The 16,361-nt window shown below is 34.6% G+C and overlaps 2 protein-coding genes across 2 annotated transcripts; both read left to right on the plus strand.

Annotated features, from left to right (window-relative positions):
* Positions 1-829: 829 nt before the first annotated feature.
* Positions 830-12,399, plus strand: LOC111804426 (myosin-6-like). The gene is made up of 18 exons (XM_023689228.1): positions 830-985; positions 1,288-1,506; positions 1,646-1,741; positions 2,030-2,082; positions 2,256-2,352; positions 2,438-2,511; positions 5,227-5,341; positions 5,553-5,663; positions 6,125-6,201; positions 7,101-7,167; positions 8,680-8,745; positions 10,439-10,546; positions 10,669-10,799; positions 10,952-11,018; positions 11,116-11,180; positions 11,268-11,361; positions 11,557-11,624; positions 11,735-12,399. The coding sequence occupies exons 1-18, from the start codon at positions 830-832 to the stop codon at positions 12,105-12,107; spliced, it is 2,037 nt and encodes a 678-aa protein (XP_023544996.1). The 3' UTR covers positions 12,108-12,399.
* A 2,200-nt stretch (positions 12,400-14,599) lies between these two features.
* Positions 14,600-16,184, plus strand: LOC111804263 (probable membrane-associated kinase regulator 4). Its single transcript, XM_023689000.1, has one exon. The coding sequence runs from the start codon at positions 14,703-14,705 to the stop codon at positions 15,777-15,779; it is 1,077 nt and encodes a 358-aa protein (XP_023544768.1). The 5' UTR covers positions 14,600-14,702; the 3' UTR covers positions 15,780-16,184.
* The last annotated feature ends 177 nt before the right edge of the window (positions 16,185-16,361 follow it).

Genomic DNA, 16,361 nt, shown 5'->3' on the forward strand with positions numbered 1-16,361 from the left:
AAAAAAAATTAATAATTCATTGCGACCTATTTATTATAATTTGCTATACCAAACAAAAAATAAATAAATAAATAACTAAAGTTTATATTTATTACATGTAAAAATTAATATTAAATCTAACAAATTCATTAATTTTTAAAATTTTGAATATGTTAAGAATTTATTAGACGTAAATTAAATGTTCGGGAATTTTTTTTTTTTAAGTTAGTGAACAGTTTTTACCTAAATTGAAAAAATTATAAACTAAACTTTTAATTTATAATTTTAACATATGAAAATATAAAATTATAAAAAAAATTAAAATTATTAAAATTAATAAATAATAAATATTATTTTAAAGGCGCCATTAGGGCTTATTTTAAGTAATGGGCTCAAAGTAGGCCCAAGACAAAGGTAGGCCCAATTTATGGAGGTACCGTTGATTCGTAAGGGACCCATTCTGGTAATCGTTATAAAATTTGGAGCGAAATTGGAGGCAGAAGAATCGAGCAGCCACTGCCTCGGAGAAGAATTGCGTTGAACTGGGACACGGTTCCTATTGACTTCTTCTTCCCCTCTTCCTTCTCTTCCATTTCCCGACCTGTCTTTTCCGGAAGTATCAATCTCCATCTTTTTCCATCTGGATTCTCAAATCTTCACCATTGTGGCATTTCGTAGTGTTCGATCGTTTTGCTTCAACAAGTTTTCGGATTAATCTAAAATCAGCCACCGGCATTGGAGAAATAGTTTCTGTAATTGTGAAAGAAGCCGTTCAACATTGATCCGAGGTTGAGAGTTTTAGATTCGATCTCGTTTTTGCATTCTAGAACGAGAGAGAGAGAGAGCGGTGATGTCGTGGTTTAGAGCAGCGGTGATCAGGGCGGTGGAAGCGGGTGCCGGAGGGAAGGATAATATCACCCGCACTGTCCGTAACTATGCCGACACCGTCGTTCACCATGCAGGAAATGCTGTTGTGGAGGGCGCCAAGATCATCCAAGACCGCATTGTAATTTCATTCTCACTTCTCCACTCAATTCTCCCTGTTTTAAATGGCTTTTGGTTCTTGGCAGCGTTATGAGTATTGGAACATTTATTACTAGGGCATGGAACCTTACGATATTGGTCTCTGTTTAGTGTGCGGCTTTGTATATTTAGTTATATTACGTCTGCGCGCATTACCATTTATCGCTTCGTATCCGCGTGTGTTACTTGTTACATTACCATTTATCGCTTCGTATCCGCGTGTGTTACTTGTTACAGTTTCTGTTTCACTGACGAGTTAAGTTCCGGGTTTGATTTGTGAGGCAGGGACCAAGGAATATGCAGGGATTTAAACAGACTGTAAAAAGGCTGGAAGAAATTTCTGTTTCGTCTAGAGGCGTAGAAAGAGTTCAGTTATTGAGAAGGTGGCTAGTTGCGCTCAAAGAGGTGGATAGATTTTCGTCAGGTTCAAGCGAGGGTGATAAAAACAGTCCGACAGATCAGCCTAACGACGAAACTAGAGATTCTCCGAAAAATCCTACACTGGTGTGTATATCAATTAGCGTTGTTGTATTTCCTGAACTTTTTTGTGTGTCTGAGTTGATTGAAGGATTTGTAGTTGTTTTTTGTTCGTTTTCTCCCCCGGCGCTGAATGTCGTGAAATGCTGTTTGATATCTTGCGCAGGTCTATTATGTGGACCCAGATATGGGAGGCGAGCTGAAAACGTTTCGTGATGTATTTCTTACAAGCCAAGCTCTAGAAGGCATTACGTTGTCTATGGTGAGTTGAATTGAATACATGCCAATACCTTTTTGCTTGCAAAACATTGGTATACGAAAATATGCTAGGTAGTTCCTAATATATCAGCAGCATTCATTTACTTCTCTCTCTGTTGGAACGATGTAATTACTTGATGAGCATAAAAGGCCTAAAATTTTAGCTTCTATTCATTTTCTATGTATGTATTGGTACTCTTTCCCCTCACCCGGGAATGGAGTGATTTCTTGTTCTGAACCACTTTTTGTTGGTTGGAGTTTAACCACACGATAACCCTTTTCTATGACTCAGATTCTTGAAGAAGCTACCGATGAAGAAGAATCACTACTTCTAGAGATATATGGGTGAATATTCAGTCTCAGTTACGCCTTACATGTTCTTTATGCCCTGCCGCTGATTTCAGAAAGTTTTCTCACGTTACTTGTGCAGACGAGAAGAAACAACATTAGAAATTTCTATGATCATTTTCACACTCATATCATTAGACTTAATTTCCTTTTGTCGTGGCTATATTCAGGCTATGTCTTTTAGGAGGAAAGGAAGTACATCAAGAAATAATGATGAATGTACACAATTTGGCAAATGCATTTTCAGAATACCAAGATGAAGCACTGGTAATGTCATGAAGGCATGAATTAATTTCAGCATAAAATTATCATGGGCAGAGCAGTCATTTCCCTCTTGCACTGCCATTTTTAGGTAAAACGAGAAGAACTACTCCAACATGTCCAAGATGCAATTGCAGGGCTGAAAATAAATGCTGATTTTGATAGGTGGTGAATAAGCATATCTTTCATATTTCATTCATTGGTCTTCATTCAATTAGATATCTGATACATTATGTATGCATGGATTTTTATGGATAGGATTACAACTTAACTAAATTGAAATCTATACAACAAGGATGAAGTGGAAGTTAGCTCTAAGGAGAGCTGCTCTAACGAGACTTCCAAGTATGTATGATAAGGAAAGGGTATGCACATGGAGGAAGTTGGAGTTAGTGTCCTAAGAGAGCATACAGTCAAACTTTATCATAAACCAATCCCGGGATCTCGCTTAGTGTCATTAAATTTATCTTTGTTTTCCTCAATAAAGAAAAAAGTATTTATATTTTTTTCTATTCTTTTAAATGTGATAGAATAGCAATCACTCTCTTTTACTATACAACCTTGAGCTCATCATAAGAAAGTGAAAATTGCTATAGAATCCACCATAAGAGAAAGGAACAGCTCACACTGAATGAAAGGATTAAAAAAAGCTTTGATACACTGATGGTTGTGTTGGACTGATTGATTGATTCTGATATCCAATTTTGTATCACTGAAGCCTGTGAAAAGATATTTTGATGTTTTGTTCTTCCTAGCAATCATTTTATATGATCCATGTGATGCCCTAGATACAGTCTATGTAAACTTCTATTTGTTTATTTCTGTTCTTATTTTTAATTTTTTGTTGTTATTCTTCTTGTTCTTAATTTTTTTTTTTAAACAAGAAACAACACCTTTCATTAATGCCTGAAAAATTATAAAAGAGTTAAAGAATTTAAAGTCTACAAAGGCTGGGCTTCAGAAAATAAAAGAACATAGCTATTCCAACCAAATACTATTTTTGGGAAAGATAATTTTGGGTGGTTCACAAATCCTAAAAGGATAGGAAGTTCATGAAGCCTTTTGTGGAATATCATGAAAAGCTTGAAACTGCAGTTGAGATTTTTTGTAAGATAAAGTTGGTAATGGTATCAAAACATCTCTCTGTTAGGGTTCATGTCAACCTGTTGGCGGCAAGTTACACAAGAAATTTTGGCCTTTCAAAGGAAAAAGATTCATTGGTTTCTGAGGCATGGGAGGAAAGTAGTAGCTTGTGGAAAGTTTTCCTAAGAGGAAATTTGAAGGATGAAGTAGTGGATGACTATTGTGAACTATTAAAAAATTAATTTAAGGTTTCTTATTGAGAAGATGAAAGGGAAAATAGTTAGGTTAGATTCTTCTAAAATCTTAGAATATTGAGTTGGTGATTTTCGTTGCCTTAAAGACTATTATGGAAATTAAAGGGTCTGAGAAAAGCGAACATTTTGGCATGGCTAGACTTTTTGGAAGGCTATACGTGGTTGATAAAATCCAGCAGATACTAACTTAATAAATAGATACTTGCGCGAGTAGGTCTCTCCTAAAGGCTCCATTGACCAAAGTCTTCTGACTCTATTGTTTAGGAACGCTCCATCTAACACATCTTGAGAGTTAGTTTCCCCCCTTCACTTTAACAATCATTAGGTTTTTTTCTCAAGCTCAAAAGCTAGTTTCTTGGGTTCTCATTTCAAAGCTGAGTGGTGGTTTATTTTTTGAGTGCGCCACCATATAAGTTCTTGGCAACACGATATTCTGAAGCATATCGAATCCAGTCATCCTCCTGAAACAGATACTAGTCATCAGAACTTAATCTCAATTTAAGAGCTTGTTTGTAGTTTCAGTTCTTTTATCTTAAATTTTGATTCAATGATTTGATAATGCTGATGCTTGGTCAATTGGAGGAGAAAGGAATGGATAATCTTTAAACTATTTGCACCATATAATTTTGAGAGGTGGCATAAAGGTTAATATAGTGAAAGTTCAAGTAATGTTTTCTTGGCCATTTCCTTGGAGCGTATGAAAACTAATAGGATTTTTGGGTCTACTATGCTACCCCTGAAAATTTGTGCGCTAGGTTGCAGGCCCATTAACAACGCAGTTGAAGGAAAACTAGTTTGGGTGGAATGGCAAAGTAGAGACAACACAAGATTCTTATTCAGTGGGATGGTCAAGGTATCAAGGAAGCGACTTGGAAGCCAAAAGTAGCTATTCAGTTTTCAACCTTTCTCCCACAAGGACAAGGTGAATCTATCTGTGTGGGTATTGATAATCCTCCAATCCAGTTTTTCTGACAGTAGGTGTGGGAATTGATAATCCTCCAAGCCAGTTTTTCTGACAGTAGGTGTGGGACTCGTAAGATGGATTAGGAAAATAAAGAGTGGCTGAAAATGTTAACTTGGGAAGTTATCAGCATGAAGTTACGGTAAGTTACAGATAGTTACGGCCTTATGGGTAGTTAATCACTAATGTGGGATTTGATCTTATCTATAATGTTGTTAGTTAATTAGTTGTGGATTTAATAACTTCGTTAGGGAAAGAGGTGAGAAGAGCTTTTTCTTAATTATGTTTAACATACTACAGGGTGTTTTCCGACCTCTCGAATACCTGGATTTGATTGTGTTATATTCCTCCTTTGACTAACTATAAAAGTTCTCTTGTGATTGAGCTAACAATGTGCTAATTTGTGGCTGATCCCGTAGTGTATAGGGCAACAAGCCTTTCAATATACTATGTTGTTTAATTAAAGCTCATTGTGTAGGTTTCCAAAGTTCTCAAATGGTGTTTTTCATTGAGCGGATTAACAGTATAATTCTTCTAATCCTTTTTCAAACAAATTCATTTCTTCCAATTTCCTGCTCTCAGAATAGATGCTAAAGCATGTAGTTTGAAAAAAACACTTGATGAAAAGAAAGGAGAGATGCCACCTTCAAGTGGAGATCGAGATAACACATCTGATGATAAAACCACATCTTCCAAGGTGGTTATGATTTATGAATTTATTTTATATCTATAGACATAGATATGAGCCATGTATTAAATGTGGTCGTTTTTCTACTTTACCGTCTTTGATTCTTTACTTTAACTTTAATGTTTTAGCAAGTATTTGTACATCTTTGCTATTACTTGTTATCCTTTTTGAGTTTTAAGAAAGTATTATATTACATTAGATCTCATTATGTAAGTTACAGGTTCTGCAAGAAATACTTTCACAAGTTCAATTATACTCCAAGTTGGAGGAGCTCTTACTAAAGAAGAAGCTGTTCAACGAAGTGGATTCCCCACAGCTTCATGCTGAGAAGGTCCGTTCTTCTCTCCCTGGCTTTAGGGTTAACAAAATGGGATAAGGGAACTAACTAATCTAATGCTTTTGGTTGGTACTGGAGTTAGATTGCATATAACAAACTTCCGTGCATGTTAAGCACATCTGCCATTTTCAATACTTATATTTCCCCCCTTAAATCTTAAAATTTCTACATACGACGGTATCAACTTATATTTTGTATATCTCATTAGTACAATTTACTTATTAAACAAAATGGGATAAGGGAAAATTTTGAGATGAGAAGCATGTTCCTAATGGAAGATTGGTAGTATGCACCATCATGGTGATGTCTCCATGCTCTTCATGTTCTTCAAGTTGATATAAGTTGTTTAAAAAAAGAAAAGTTGGTAATGAGAGAACTTCTAGTCCTGTTATTTATTTATTGATTGATTGTTGATGCTTTTACCATTAAACAACAACAACCAATTGATTTTGCAGGTTGACAAACTGAGAATTTTGTCAGAATCTTTGGCCAATTCTACCTTGAAAGCTGAAAAGCGTATTGTTGACCAAAGGTTTAACATATTACTAATGCCGATTTATGTCTTGCACGTATTTCTTCATTGTTGCTTTTGTGTTTGTTGCTCTTATAAGGGTTCCATGTGCAATATGTCATTTTTGTGACATTATTTTTTAATATGATACAAACTCCCATTACTCATGAAAGAACACAAAATGTGAGGACAAGAGATTCTCTTTCAAGGTCAAGGAGTTAAAACATTGCTCGCATTGCCCAATATAACAAAACACAATAGTTACAAAATAATTTACTACGAAAGCACCAAAGAGTGGCCAAATCTTTCACGATTTTCTCTAAAAACATCATTTTTCCTTTAGAAATTCTGGAAAGCTATACTTCCTTTTCCACTGCATTTATATCTCTTGCATCACACGTAGAAGTCATATAGGTTGCAGTTTGTACATAATACTAGAAAAGAATTTGTGAAATTCCATGACTTTCCGCAAGCTGCTTGTTGAAAAGTAAGTCAATTGTGAAACTGTTAGGCTTTCTTTGGGGAATGCATATAAATGTTTTCTTGTGTCATGGTTGATATTTTTTATAGGCTAGTGATAGGCAGGTGGCCATTTCGGTTTTTCATGCAAAAATAAAGGCATCGAAATGAAAACAAGAGATATTATGCTGCTGAAGTGAAACCGTCAATCTTTAAGCATTACTGTTTTGTCATGCTAAAATATTAAGCTGTTTCAAGAATCTTAATTGGCATTTCAAGTAGAATCGATTATGAGAGAATGAGAGAATAGATATGATTTATTATAAAGCTGGATTTATACTTGTCCTGTGACAGCATCATGCGCAAACGGGCGAATTTGGGTTAAGGGTGTCTTAAAGTGGAGATTCATCTCTGATTCTCTTGTTGAATGCTTTCTTATATTTTCTGCTTGTCATTTGCAGAGAGCAGAGGGAGGATGCACTCAACTTTCGGTTAGCTAAGTCCGAGGAAATGGTCCAAGCTGAGAAGGTAATCTTCCTTCTAAAAGAGATAATTATCCCTTAGAGATGTTGATAGACCCAACAGAAAATATCAGAAAGCTACTGGTAAGGACTTTTGCTTTTGGGCTAGATAGATTCGTTTGCGTAATTTGCTTTTGATATCTTGCTATCAAATTTCTGGTTTTGTCAATTTCTTGACGCTTCTGTCTGTGCCAGTTTTTTACTTGTTTTCTCTTCCTCATTATTATTATTATTTTGTAGTTATCAATCAAGTTAAATTGAAGAGTTTGGATAAAATTATTCAAAAATATTTTCTAACCTCTTAGCCTTTTGTTATAGTAACGATTGGACTACAGTATGCATATAATCTTAGTACCATTTTTATGAAATAAATATTTTTGGTAGAAATTAGAAATATAGTACAAGACCTGTAATTTTAGTTTTTCTTTCATGGATAAAATAACATAATGATGAAATATATTATTATAATCTCAAAAATTAGTAATTTTGAAAAATTCCATTTTACAGTATTTTGGAAAATTAAAATATCATAAATATGCATATAAAAGTATGATTGTTTTCTATGTGTTTTTAGTTTAGCCATAACTCTTGTCTAGGTTAATATTTACATATTTGTATTAAATTTAGAAAAACATTGAAAAAATAAATATATTATGAAACAACTAATACTCAGAAGTAAATAATAAAAACAAAAAACTCAAACAAATTTATATTTCAACCATTGATTTGATACAATTAAACAAAAACTGAAGTTTAATCATAATTGGAGAGTGGATTTAAAAATAAGTTTACATCAAAGTTAAAACCGAAAAATAAGAAATAATAGACTTTTAAAATAATTTTACATCCCAGTAATTGGTTCAGTACATTTGAATCAAACATTGGTGTTTATTTTGAAATTTAAAAAAAAAAAAATATATCTAAAAAATCAGGTAACATACGTTGGGAATAGGGATGTTCTTTTTTCTTGCAGGAAATCCTCTTTTCGGCGAAGAATGGGGAAAATCCACGTCAGCTAAACAGGAATGGAGACGAGGAACATTCCTTGTCCCCGCCCCCGTCCTCTCACCATTTGGCATTTTTTGATAAACAAATTATTCATTATACTATTATATATAATTTTTAAATTTAGATCTTTATTATTCAATGACTTAAGATAATTTCTTATGCTTGTAAAAGAAATAATAATAACCATTTTATATGGAACATATCTTAGAAAACTATGATTCCTATTCAAATTTTCCAATTTATGATGATGAGAAATGTTTCCGAGAGGAATTATGGGGTTATATTACTCTGAGTTCTAGTTGGTCTCCCTCCCTTCTTTTCACTTCTTTCCCCTTTTGGTATATTTTATTTATCAATGAAATTTGTTCCTTGCTCGTAAAAGATTTATTTATAATTGGCACAACAGCTTAGTTGCATGCTTGAATGACGGGTGATTCCTATCATGATTGTGCTAGTATACTTATCCATTTCATGACTTATTGTAGTCAAACTTTATATTTGTATTTTTCAGGAATTGACATATGATATTAGAGAACTTGAGAACCAAAAGGATCATCTGGAAGCAGAACTGGAAAAGGTTGGGTTTCTTTTTCTGTCATGTTCAATAGACTCTTTCTTGTGACTGCAATCCGTTCTTTTTTTTTTTTCTTTTTTTTCTGTTGTTTCGTACATTCATTCTCTTGCCAATCTAGTTTCCTTGCTTCTATGATTACTTGCTGAGCTTTCATTTTTTCCATTCCAATGGGAAGTTGGTGATATACGCTTTATGAGTTACTATAGTATGTGTTCAATGAGAATCATTGATGTCTCAACAGCCAACAATGAATACTCTGTAGCTTCTCCCTCCTCAAGATAGAATGAAACCAACTCCAGTACACGAGGCACTAACAGGAGCTTCAAACAGGTGAGAAATCTAGTAAAAACCAAGACTGTTGTGGTATATAGATCATCTTCTTCATGCGTTCAACGCTCTGGAATGGAAAACAAGTCCAACAAAAGTTTGGTATGCAAGTTGAGAAGTTTTTATACGGATTAAAAGAGTTCTTGTGCTTGGTTTTACAGATTTGCCAAAGCTATGATTAAAAGTAGTTATTATCAATGTCCAGTTGATCATCTATATTTGTGAAATCCTCATACAAAAAAACTACAATCTGAATTGTATATGTAGATGATCTTATCATTGCAGAAGATGATATATGGGAAATTCTTAACCTGAAAAAGATGCTAGCAACTGAGTTTGAGATCAAGAACTTGAGAAATTTGAGGTACTCTTTAGGAATGAAGGTGGCATGATCTATGGATGCTATTGTCATTTCTCAGATACATTCTAGACTTGTTAAAGGAGACCAGAAATATTGGGTGTAAACTTGCTGAAACACCTATGGATCCATAGGCCAACACCAAAGTGAAGAGATTTGTCCAATTGACGAGTGCATGTATCGGGAAAGTTCATTTACTTGTCACATATCAAACCAGACATTGCATATTCCGTAAGCTTTGTTAGCAGCACGTTAATAGTCCAAATGAACATAATCTTAGGGTTAATAACAGAATATTAGGATACTTGAATGGTACTTCAGGTCAAGAGTTATTTTTTAAGAAGTCATGAAACAAAATGGTAGCACTCTATACCAATGCCATTTGGGCTTGGGAAAATTAACTTATAGAAGATTTATATCTGGATATAGCTCTTATGTATGGGGAAACTTAGTCACTTAGAGAAGCATTCAGTTGTAGCAAGAAGCAGTCTAGAGGCTAAAAATTAGTGAAGATTTGGACCATCTCTTCCTCCTATGTTTTTTGGCTCAGCTATTATGGTGGAAGATTCTGAAGCCTTCAATTTCACCTGTTATTCCGAGAAGCATTCAGAACTTGATTATCAATTCCCCTGCAGCCAGATGAGTAAGATTGGGGGACAACATAGACGAATTCTAGTTCCAGTAACCTTTAGATTCTTATATTCTCTTATTGATGGACTGAGTTGCGTACAAATATTTGTTTCTCATCTGGGCTATAGGTGTCCAGCCTCCTCCTTTGTTAACTTCATTCCATCACTGGAATAGAGATAGTATTTCCTCTTCNTAGAATTAGAAGGCAGCCAATAAAAAAAGAAATTAAGGAATTAAATAAAAAGTAGAATTGGATTTTCATTGTCAGTTTAATCAATATTCACTGTGCAGCTTTTTCTGCTTCTTTGGGGTGCGATCTTCACCATAATACTTGAACTCTGCTTTTACGTATCAGCTTTTGTGAGCATGTATATGTTTCAGGTCAACACATTGCTGTCTTCTGCTCGTATGCGCCTTCATAATGCAAGAGAAGAAAGAGAGCATTTTGATGAAGCGAGTAGCCAGATGCTTGTGCACTTGAAGACAAAGGTAATCAAGCTGTTGGTTGTGCTCTTGTTCGAACTAATTTCTTCTTTCAATAAAGTGTCAAATTGAATGCCTTTTATTTTCTCCCTTTCATTAGTTTCTCTAATGATTTTCTTTGGTTATAGGAAGATGAGCTGTTCAAATCTGTTGCTTCATATAAAGTAGAAGCCACTGCTGTAAATGCATGTAAAAACTTTTTAGAGAATACATGGGACCTACGAATATCCCAAAGACAAAAAACGGAGGAGCTTGTTGAGTATGTTAACCTTTTTGGTTAAAATATTATTTGAGTTACGTTGCTTGTTTTGGAACCAAAGAGATGGAATCAGCTACCATGTCTTTCCCTTAAGTCTTTTCTATTCTAGTATCAGTAAACTGTTTGATCCTTTGTTTCTTCACTTTTTCAAGTGGTGAGCTGGAAAAATATGGAGATTATTTTGTGAAGTTGGTCATCAGCCTTCTCTCTTCTTACAAGGTACCAGTTATAAGGCTATCTAGTTCACTGATTTTATCTTCAAGAGATGATTTACTGTTTTCTGATTGTCGTGCACATTGGCCTACATTCTCATTAGGAAAAACTGGAGCCCTCACTTTCTTCAATCAGGAAACTTGAGGAAAACTTGAGCTCGATGAAAGAGTATAGTTCTTCTGTTAAAAAAAAACTATTCTTATTGAGAATAACTTTGATATAATTAACCAGGCTGCTGAGACCAACTTTCCTCAGGTCAGATGTCTCGCCCAATACAGATGATGGAAGCTTACATGTCGATCAAGAACGGAGAAAACTCGAAGAGGAATATTTGGATATCGAATCCAAGGTAGTATTATGAATGCTTAGAACTTTCTGTTCACTCATAGGTGTTCATTTGATCCCGTATTTCAAAACTATATTGCATTTTCCACTCACAATCTCTAATTTGTGGCTATGTTTAGCTTTATGTCTTTCTTTGTATTGCATTATCTAATTTAATCTCTCTGGTGTGTCTATTTCCTGGCTTTTCTTTACTGGCCAGTTTGTTTCCACCTTAAGCACTGTGGACACAGTACGAATGCAATTCTATGAAACAAAAGGAGTTGTCAGGTACTAAAATAGTGTTTGACTAGACAAGGAGTTTTCTACTTTTATCTGCCCCTTGACTACTTGACTAATAATTTAGGCACTTTTGGCCACACGCTGAACTTTTGATCCAGGAATTTTGACGAGAAGGTACAAGAGTTATTTGATGCGCTTGAAAAGATAAAACAAGAATTTGAATCCATCAAGAGACCAAAACTGTTGATTGAAACCACAAGGCAAAGGTCAGAGTTAGCGGTCAATGAAAAGTCACATATAGATTCAAGTTCATCTGAACAGACAGCCGAAGTTCGAAGACTAAAATTTGAAGATATTAATGACTCCTTAGCAAAGGGAACAAAGAATTTTAACATGAAAGCAGAAATGGCGAAACCAGATTCGACTGAGGAGGTCGATACAGTTGACTCGAACGAGGAGATAAATGACTGGGAATTTGATGAACTTGGAAGGGACTATGATGCAGCAGCTTCCAACGACCAAAGAAGATGAAACTTCCATCCATCCATCCATCAATCCATCCATCCATCCATCCATCCATCCATCCATCCGGTATGTTGTTGTGTTTAATCATATCTTTATAATTCAATTCCTTATAGTAACACCTACCCATGATAGAAAAATGGTATTATTTACATGGAAGATTCATGAAGCAATAATACAATGATTAAATATATAGTTGTCTTATGCTTGTTTGGGGTGGTGGGTAGTAGCCCCATCGAGAATGTCCTGTGTGTACTGTTGTACATTGTGTAGTGTGGCTTTCTGCTGAAATGGAACAATGATTTATGGTGGGTGGCATGGTCCATTTACTGTTGAACTGCACACACACCACACACACACCACACACACACATATATATATTTGGAGTGGTAGTAAGGCAGTGGGGGCGGAGGCGAAGGCTGGTCACTTCCTAAGCTTGACAACCAGCTGTTGGCCAATGTGCTTAAAGAGACCCACTGCCTATTATTTGCTTACCACGTGACACCACTTCTTTCAATTATGTACTTCTTTTTAAACTATTATTATTTCAATTATGTACTTCTTTTTAAACTATTATTATTATCTTTCTTCGTACCGGGAAGACTAAGGTGTTACTTATTCTAGGTCGTCTCGGTTGATCACTATTTAATTTAATCGAAAGGGATGACAGAGAAGGTGAGTAATTAATTAATTAATCAAACCCCAAAGGAAGATCTGATCTTCCGACATGTTGACCAGGTCAAAACAAGGAGCCCCATATGCCCTGGATTGATAAGCCCTATGCAAATTATATATATATTTCTCTGATGTTCATATATGGGAAGCAGGCAATAAATAACTATATGTCCATAAATTTTGTTGTTGGGGGAACAGACATTTCAAGTTAAATATCACATTCCCAATATTTGAAAATATTATAAAAAGCATAGTGTTTCGTGTACGTCGAAAACTTACCCAACAAAAAAATATTGTTACCTTAAGACTATTATAACTATACTCGTCGTTCTTTAGGGTTTTGGTCGTCAACTCCAGTATTATCAGGTCACTAATTTTTTTAACCTTTTGAAGAGGGGTTTATGTAGCGAACAACTGAATGCAGCTTTGTTATCGTATATACCACTGAGGACGGTAAACAAATCTACCAGAACTTTATGCAGCTTGAGATTTAATTTCATATATAGGTAAGTATGCACTAAAATGTTGAATCTATTCAACCTTAGCAATAGTTTTAAAAAAATAAATTTAATTCCCGATTGGGCCTCTAAGTTTAGAGCATGAGATTTATACACATGGCTGAATTTCTGTCAATAAATAAATAAAAACAAAAAGTTGCTTGTCTCTTTCACCCACATCTTAGTCCTTGGAAGTATTCATTGCATGAATATATGTGTATATGCATTAAAAAAAAAAATTACAGATATAAAATAATATAAAATCGTAATTTCAACTTTTTATATTTCTGACACCTTTTCTTCAAAATGGAAAAAAGGCAAATCTTCCAGACCTTCCTAAAATGATTATTCCATGTAAAAAAAAAAATAATTAATCTTTTTAGGCGAAATAATTACACTATTTAGACATAATGGATTTAAATAATTTTACTTCAAATTTTAGAGAGAAAAAATTGATAATCATTTAATTTTCACGTGAATTGTCATATTTTATTTTTCTTCTTTTTCAAAATTATTGTGGTAAATTTATCGTATGATATTTTTCAAAAATTTAAAAAGTTCGGGATTAAATTGCGATAAGAAATCTGTGGTTTTTTTTTTCTTTCTCTAACGAGATTGTGGACAATTTCTTAAAAAATTTATCAATAATTTTATAAGAGAAAATATATGTGTATATATAGGTGATGATACATATGGATGTTCATCGAAGAATATCTTTGTTTTAAAAGTGAAGAAATAACTCGTAGAATTGATGTCCTCTTAATTTGAACATCCAATATCAAAAAAAGAAATATATAATTAGGAGTATACACGAATTTGGTTGAATTTTTTTGGATTAATTAGAAATTTTGAGTGGGTAACTCGAGCAATCTGAATAAAGTTCATAATTTAATTTACTCTCTATTTTCAGATTGAGTTAGATTGACTTGTCCACTTTTCCTTTTTAATTATCTAAAAAATAATACATATTCATAATTCATGTTATATTAAGAACTAAAATTTAATGAAACTTAATTATCAAACATTCATAAGTCATAAGACATTACTAATATCGGTTACAAACGTCAAATATTTTTCATCTTAGTAATAATCATAAAAATAGTTAGATACAGTTGGGTTGATTGAGTTGACCTGACCAAAAAAATGTCAAGCACGTTAAAGAATGATATAATAATTTAATCCATTATGTCTGATCAAAATTTTTAAAAAAATAATAAATAAACTCAAAATATTATTTTATTTTCACTTTGGGAATGAAAAAAGAAAAAACATTATATTAACTCTGAAGTTTGAAACCGCAGAAAGAAAATTTGAATTTGCTGATAAAACTCGACAATCTCTCACTTCTGGGCTGCCCTCTCTCTCTCTCTCTCTCTCTGTCTCTCCGCCGCCGCAAACATCCCCTCCACCCTCTCTCCGTCGTCATATCGCCATGGCCACCACCGAAGCTCCATTCACCGCCGCTGCTGCAGAAGAAGACTACATTGACATGGAACTCACCTCTTCCCCTTCTTCCAACTCATTCAGCTATTCTATTAGATCCTCACCGCCACCGCTACCGCCGGCGAGAGATTTCGAGTTCCAAATCCAAACGATATCATTTTCCGGCGAAACAGAGCCGACAACTTCACCAGCCGACGATCTCTTCTACAAAGGTAAATTACTTCCACTCCACCTCCCTCCCCGTTTACAAATGGTTCAAAACCTCCTCCATAGCCCCAACTCCCATAACCCATCAAGAAAAAACAAATCTTTCCCAGAAAATTTTCAGATTCCTTTCATCGCCATTAAAGCTCCACCTCACGAGTCCTGCAATTTCTCACCCACTGAGTCATCCAGAGCGAGTTGCGAGCTGAACCCAGATGAGTATTTGTTGAGATTTAGAGGAGAAATTAAGGATTTTGTTGGAAACCCACCAAGAAAATCATGGTCGAACAAAGTTAAGCAATTGAAACAATCCTCACAGGCTTATTTCAAGGCATTGTTTGGGAAATCTCCTTGTTCTACTAAATCCTTGTTCAATGAAGAAACAGAGTGCAGTTTCAAGAACAGGGTAAGCTCAGGGAAGTTCATTAACAAAACCCCTTTTGGTAGAATCGATTACAACAAATGGAAGGTTCAAACTACTTTCATAGAGAAGGAAAAAACAGAGGAATTTTCTGGTAGCTCTTTGAACATGAACAACAATCACAGAAGGTCATTTTCAGGTGCCATTCAGACAGCATCTTCTTCATGTTCTTCGTGTTCTTCGTGTTCTTGTTCTTGTTCAAGCTCATCTTCAGGTTCTTCATCTCTGTCATCATCATTTTCGTTTAAGAGAAGCAACAGTGCAAATTCAGAGATAGAGAGGTCCATAGAAGGGGCAATCGCTCACTGTAAACAGTCCCAGAAGGTGTTGGATAATTCAAGGAAAAGGGAAGCTGAATCTTCACCAGAAACGTGTTGTGTCTCTGTTTCAAAGGTTTTGCCTTGTGGGAATCAGAAAAGTTATGAACTTTGCAGGATTTGATGAATGGATACTCTGTTTTTGTTCTTCAATGGAGGGTCTGCTGAGTTTGATTGTGCATTTGAAGTAGCTGAGAAAGATGAACAGAAGCTTAACGATGGAGATTCAGATTTAGGAGGACGACGAAGAAGATGAAGAAGAAAGTTGTTCTAAATCATTCGATGTGGGAGAATTGTATAGTTGTTTGAGTTGCATCAAACAGCTCTTGGTTTGATTACTTTTGAAATGTTTTATTTTACTCTACTTTTCAGTTTGGGTTAGGTTGAATTTTTAGAAAATCGAAAACTTGGGTCAATTCGTGGGTTGAGTTACAACCATAAGGTTGGATTGTAAACTCTATTCGAGTTGCTCGAATCACCAACCTAACCAACCTTACTGTAAAGGACACTAGCCCTCTGTTCCAATGTAGTAATGTGTTTAATAAGATAGAATTCCAATTTAATTTTTTCTTTTATTAGAAGATAAAATTTATAATATATTTTTAACTAGTTGAATTATGCTCAAGTTAATACTAAATTGTTAATTTTTAATTTAATTTTAATTGTACTTATATGATGTCCCACATTGGTTGGGGAGAACAAAACA

The sequence above is a fragment of the Cucurbita pepo genome, chromosome LG10 (genome assembly GCF_002806865.2).
Source record: "Cucurbita pepo subsp. pepo cultivar mu-cu-16 chromosome LG10, ASM280686v2, whole genome shotgun sequence".
Classification (NCBI taxonomy): Eukaryota; Viridiplantae; Streptophyta; class Magnoliopsida; order Cucurbitales; family Cucurbitaceae; genus Cucurbita; species Cucurbita pepo.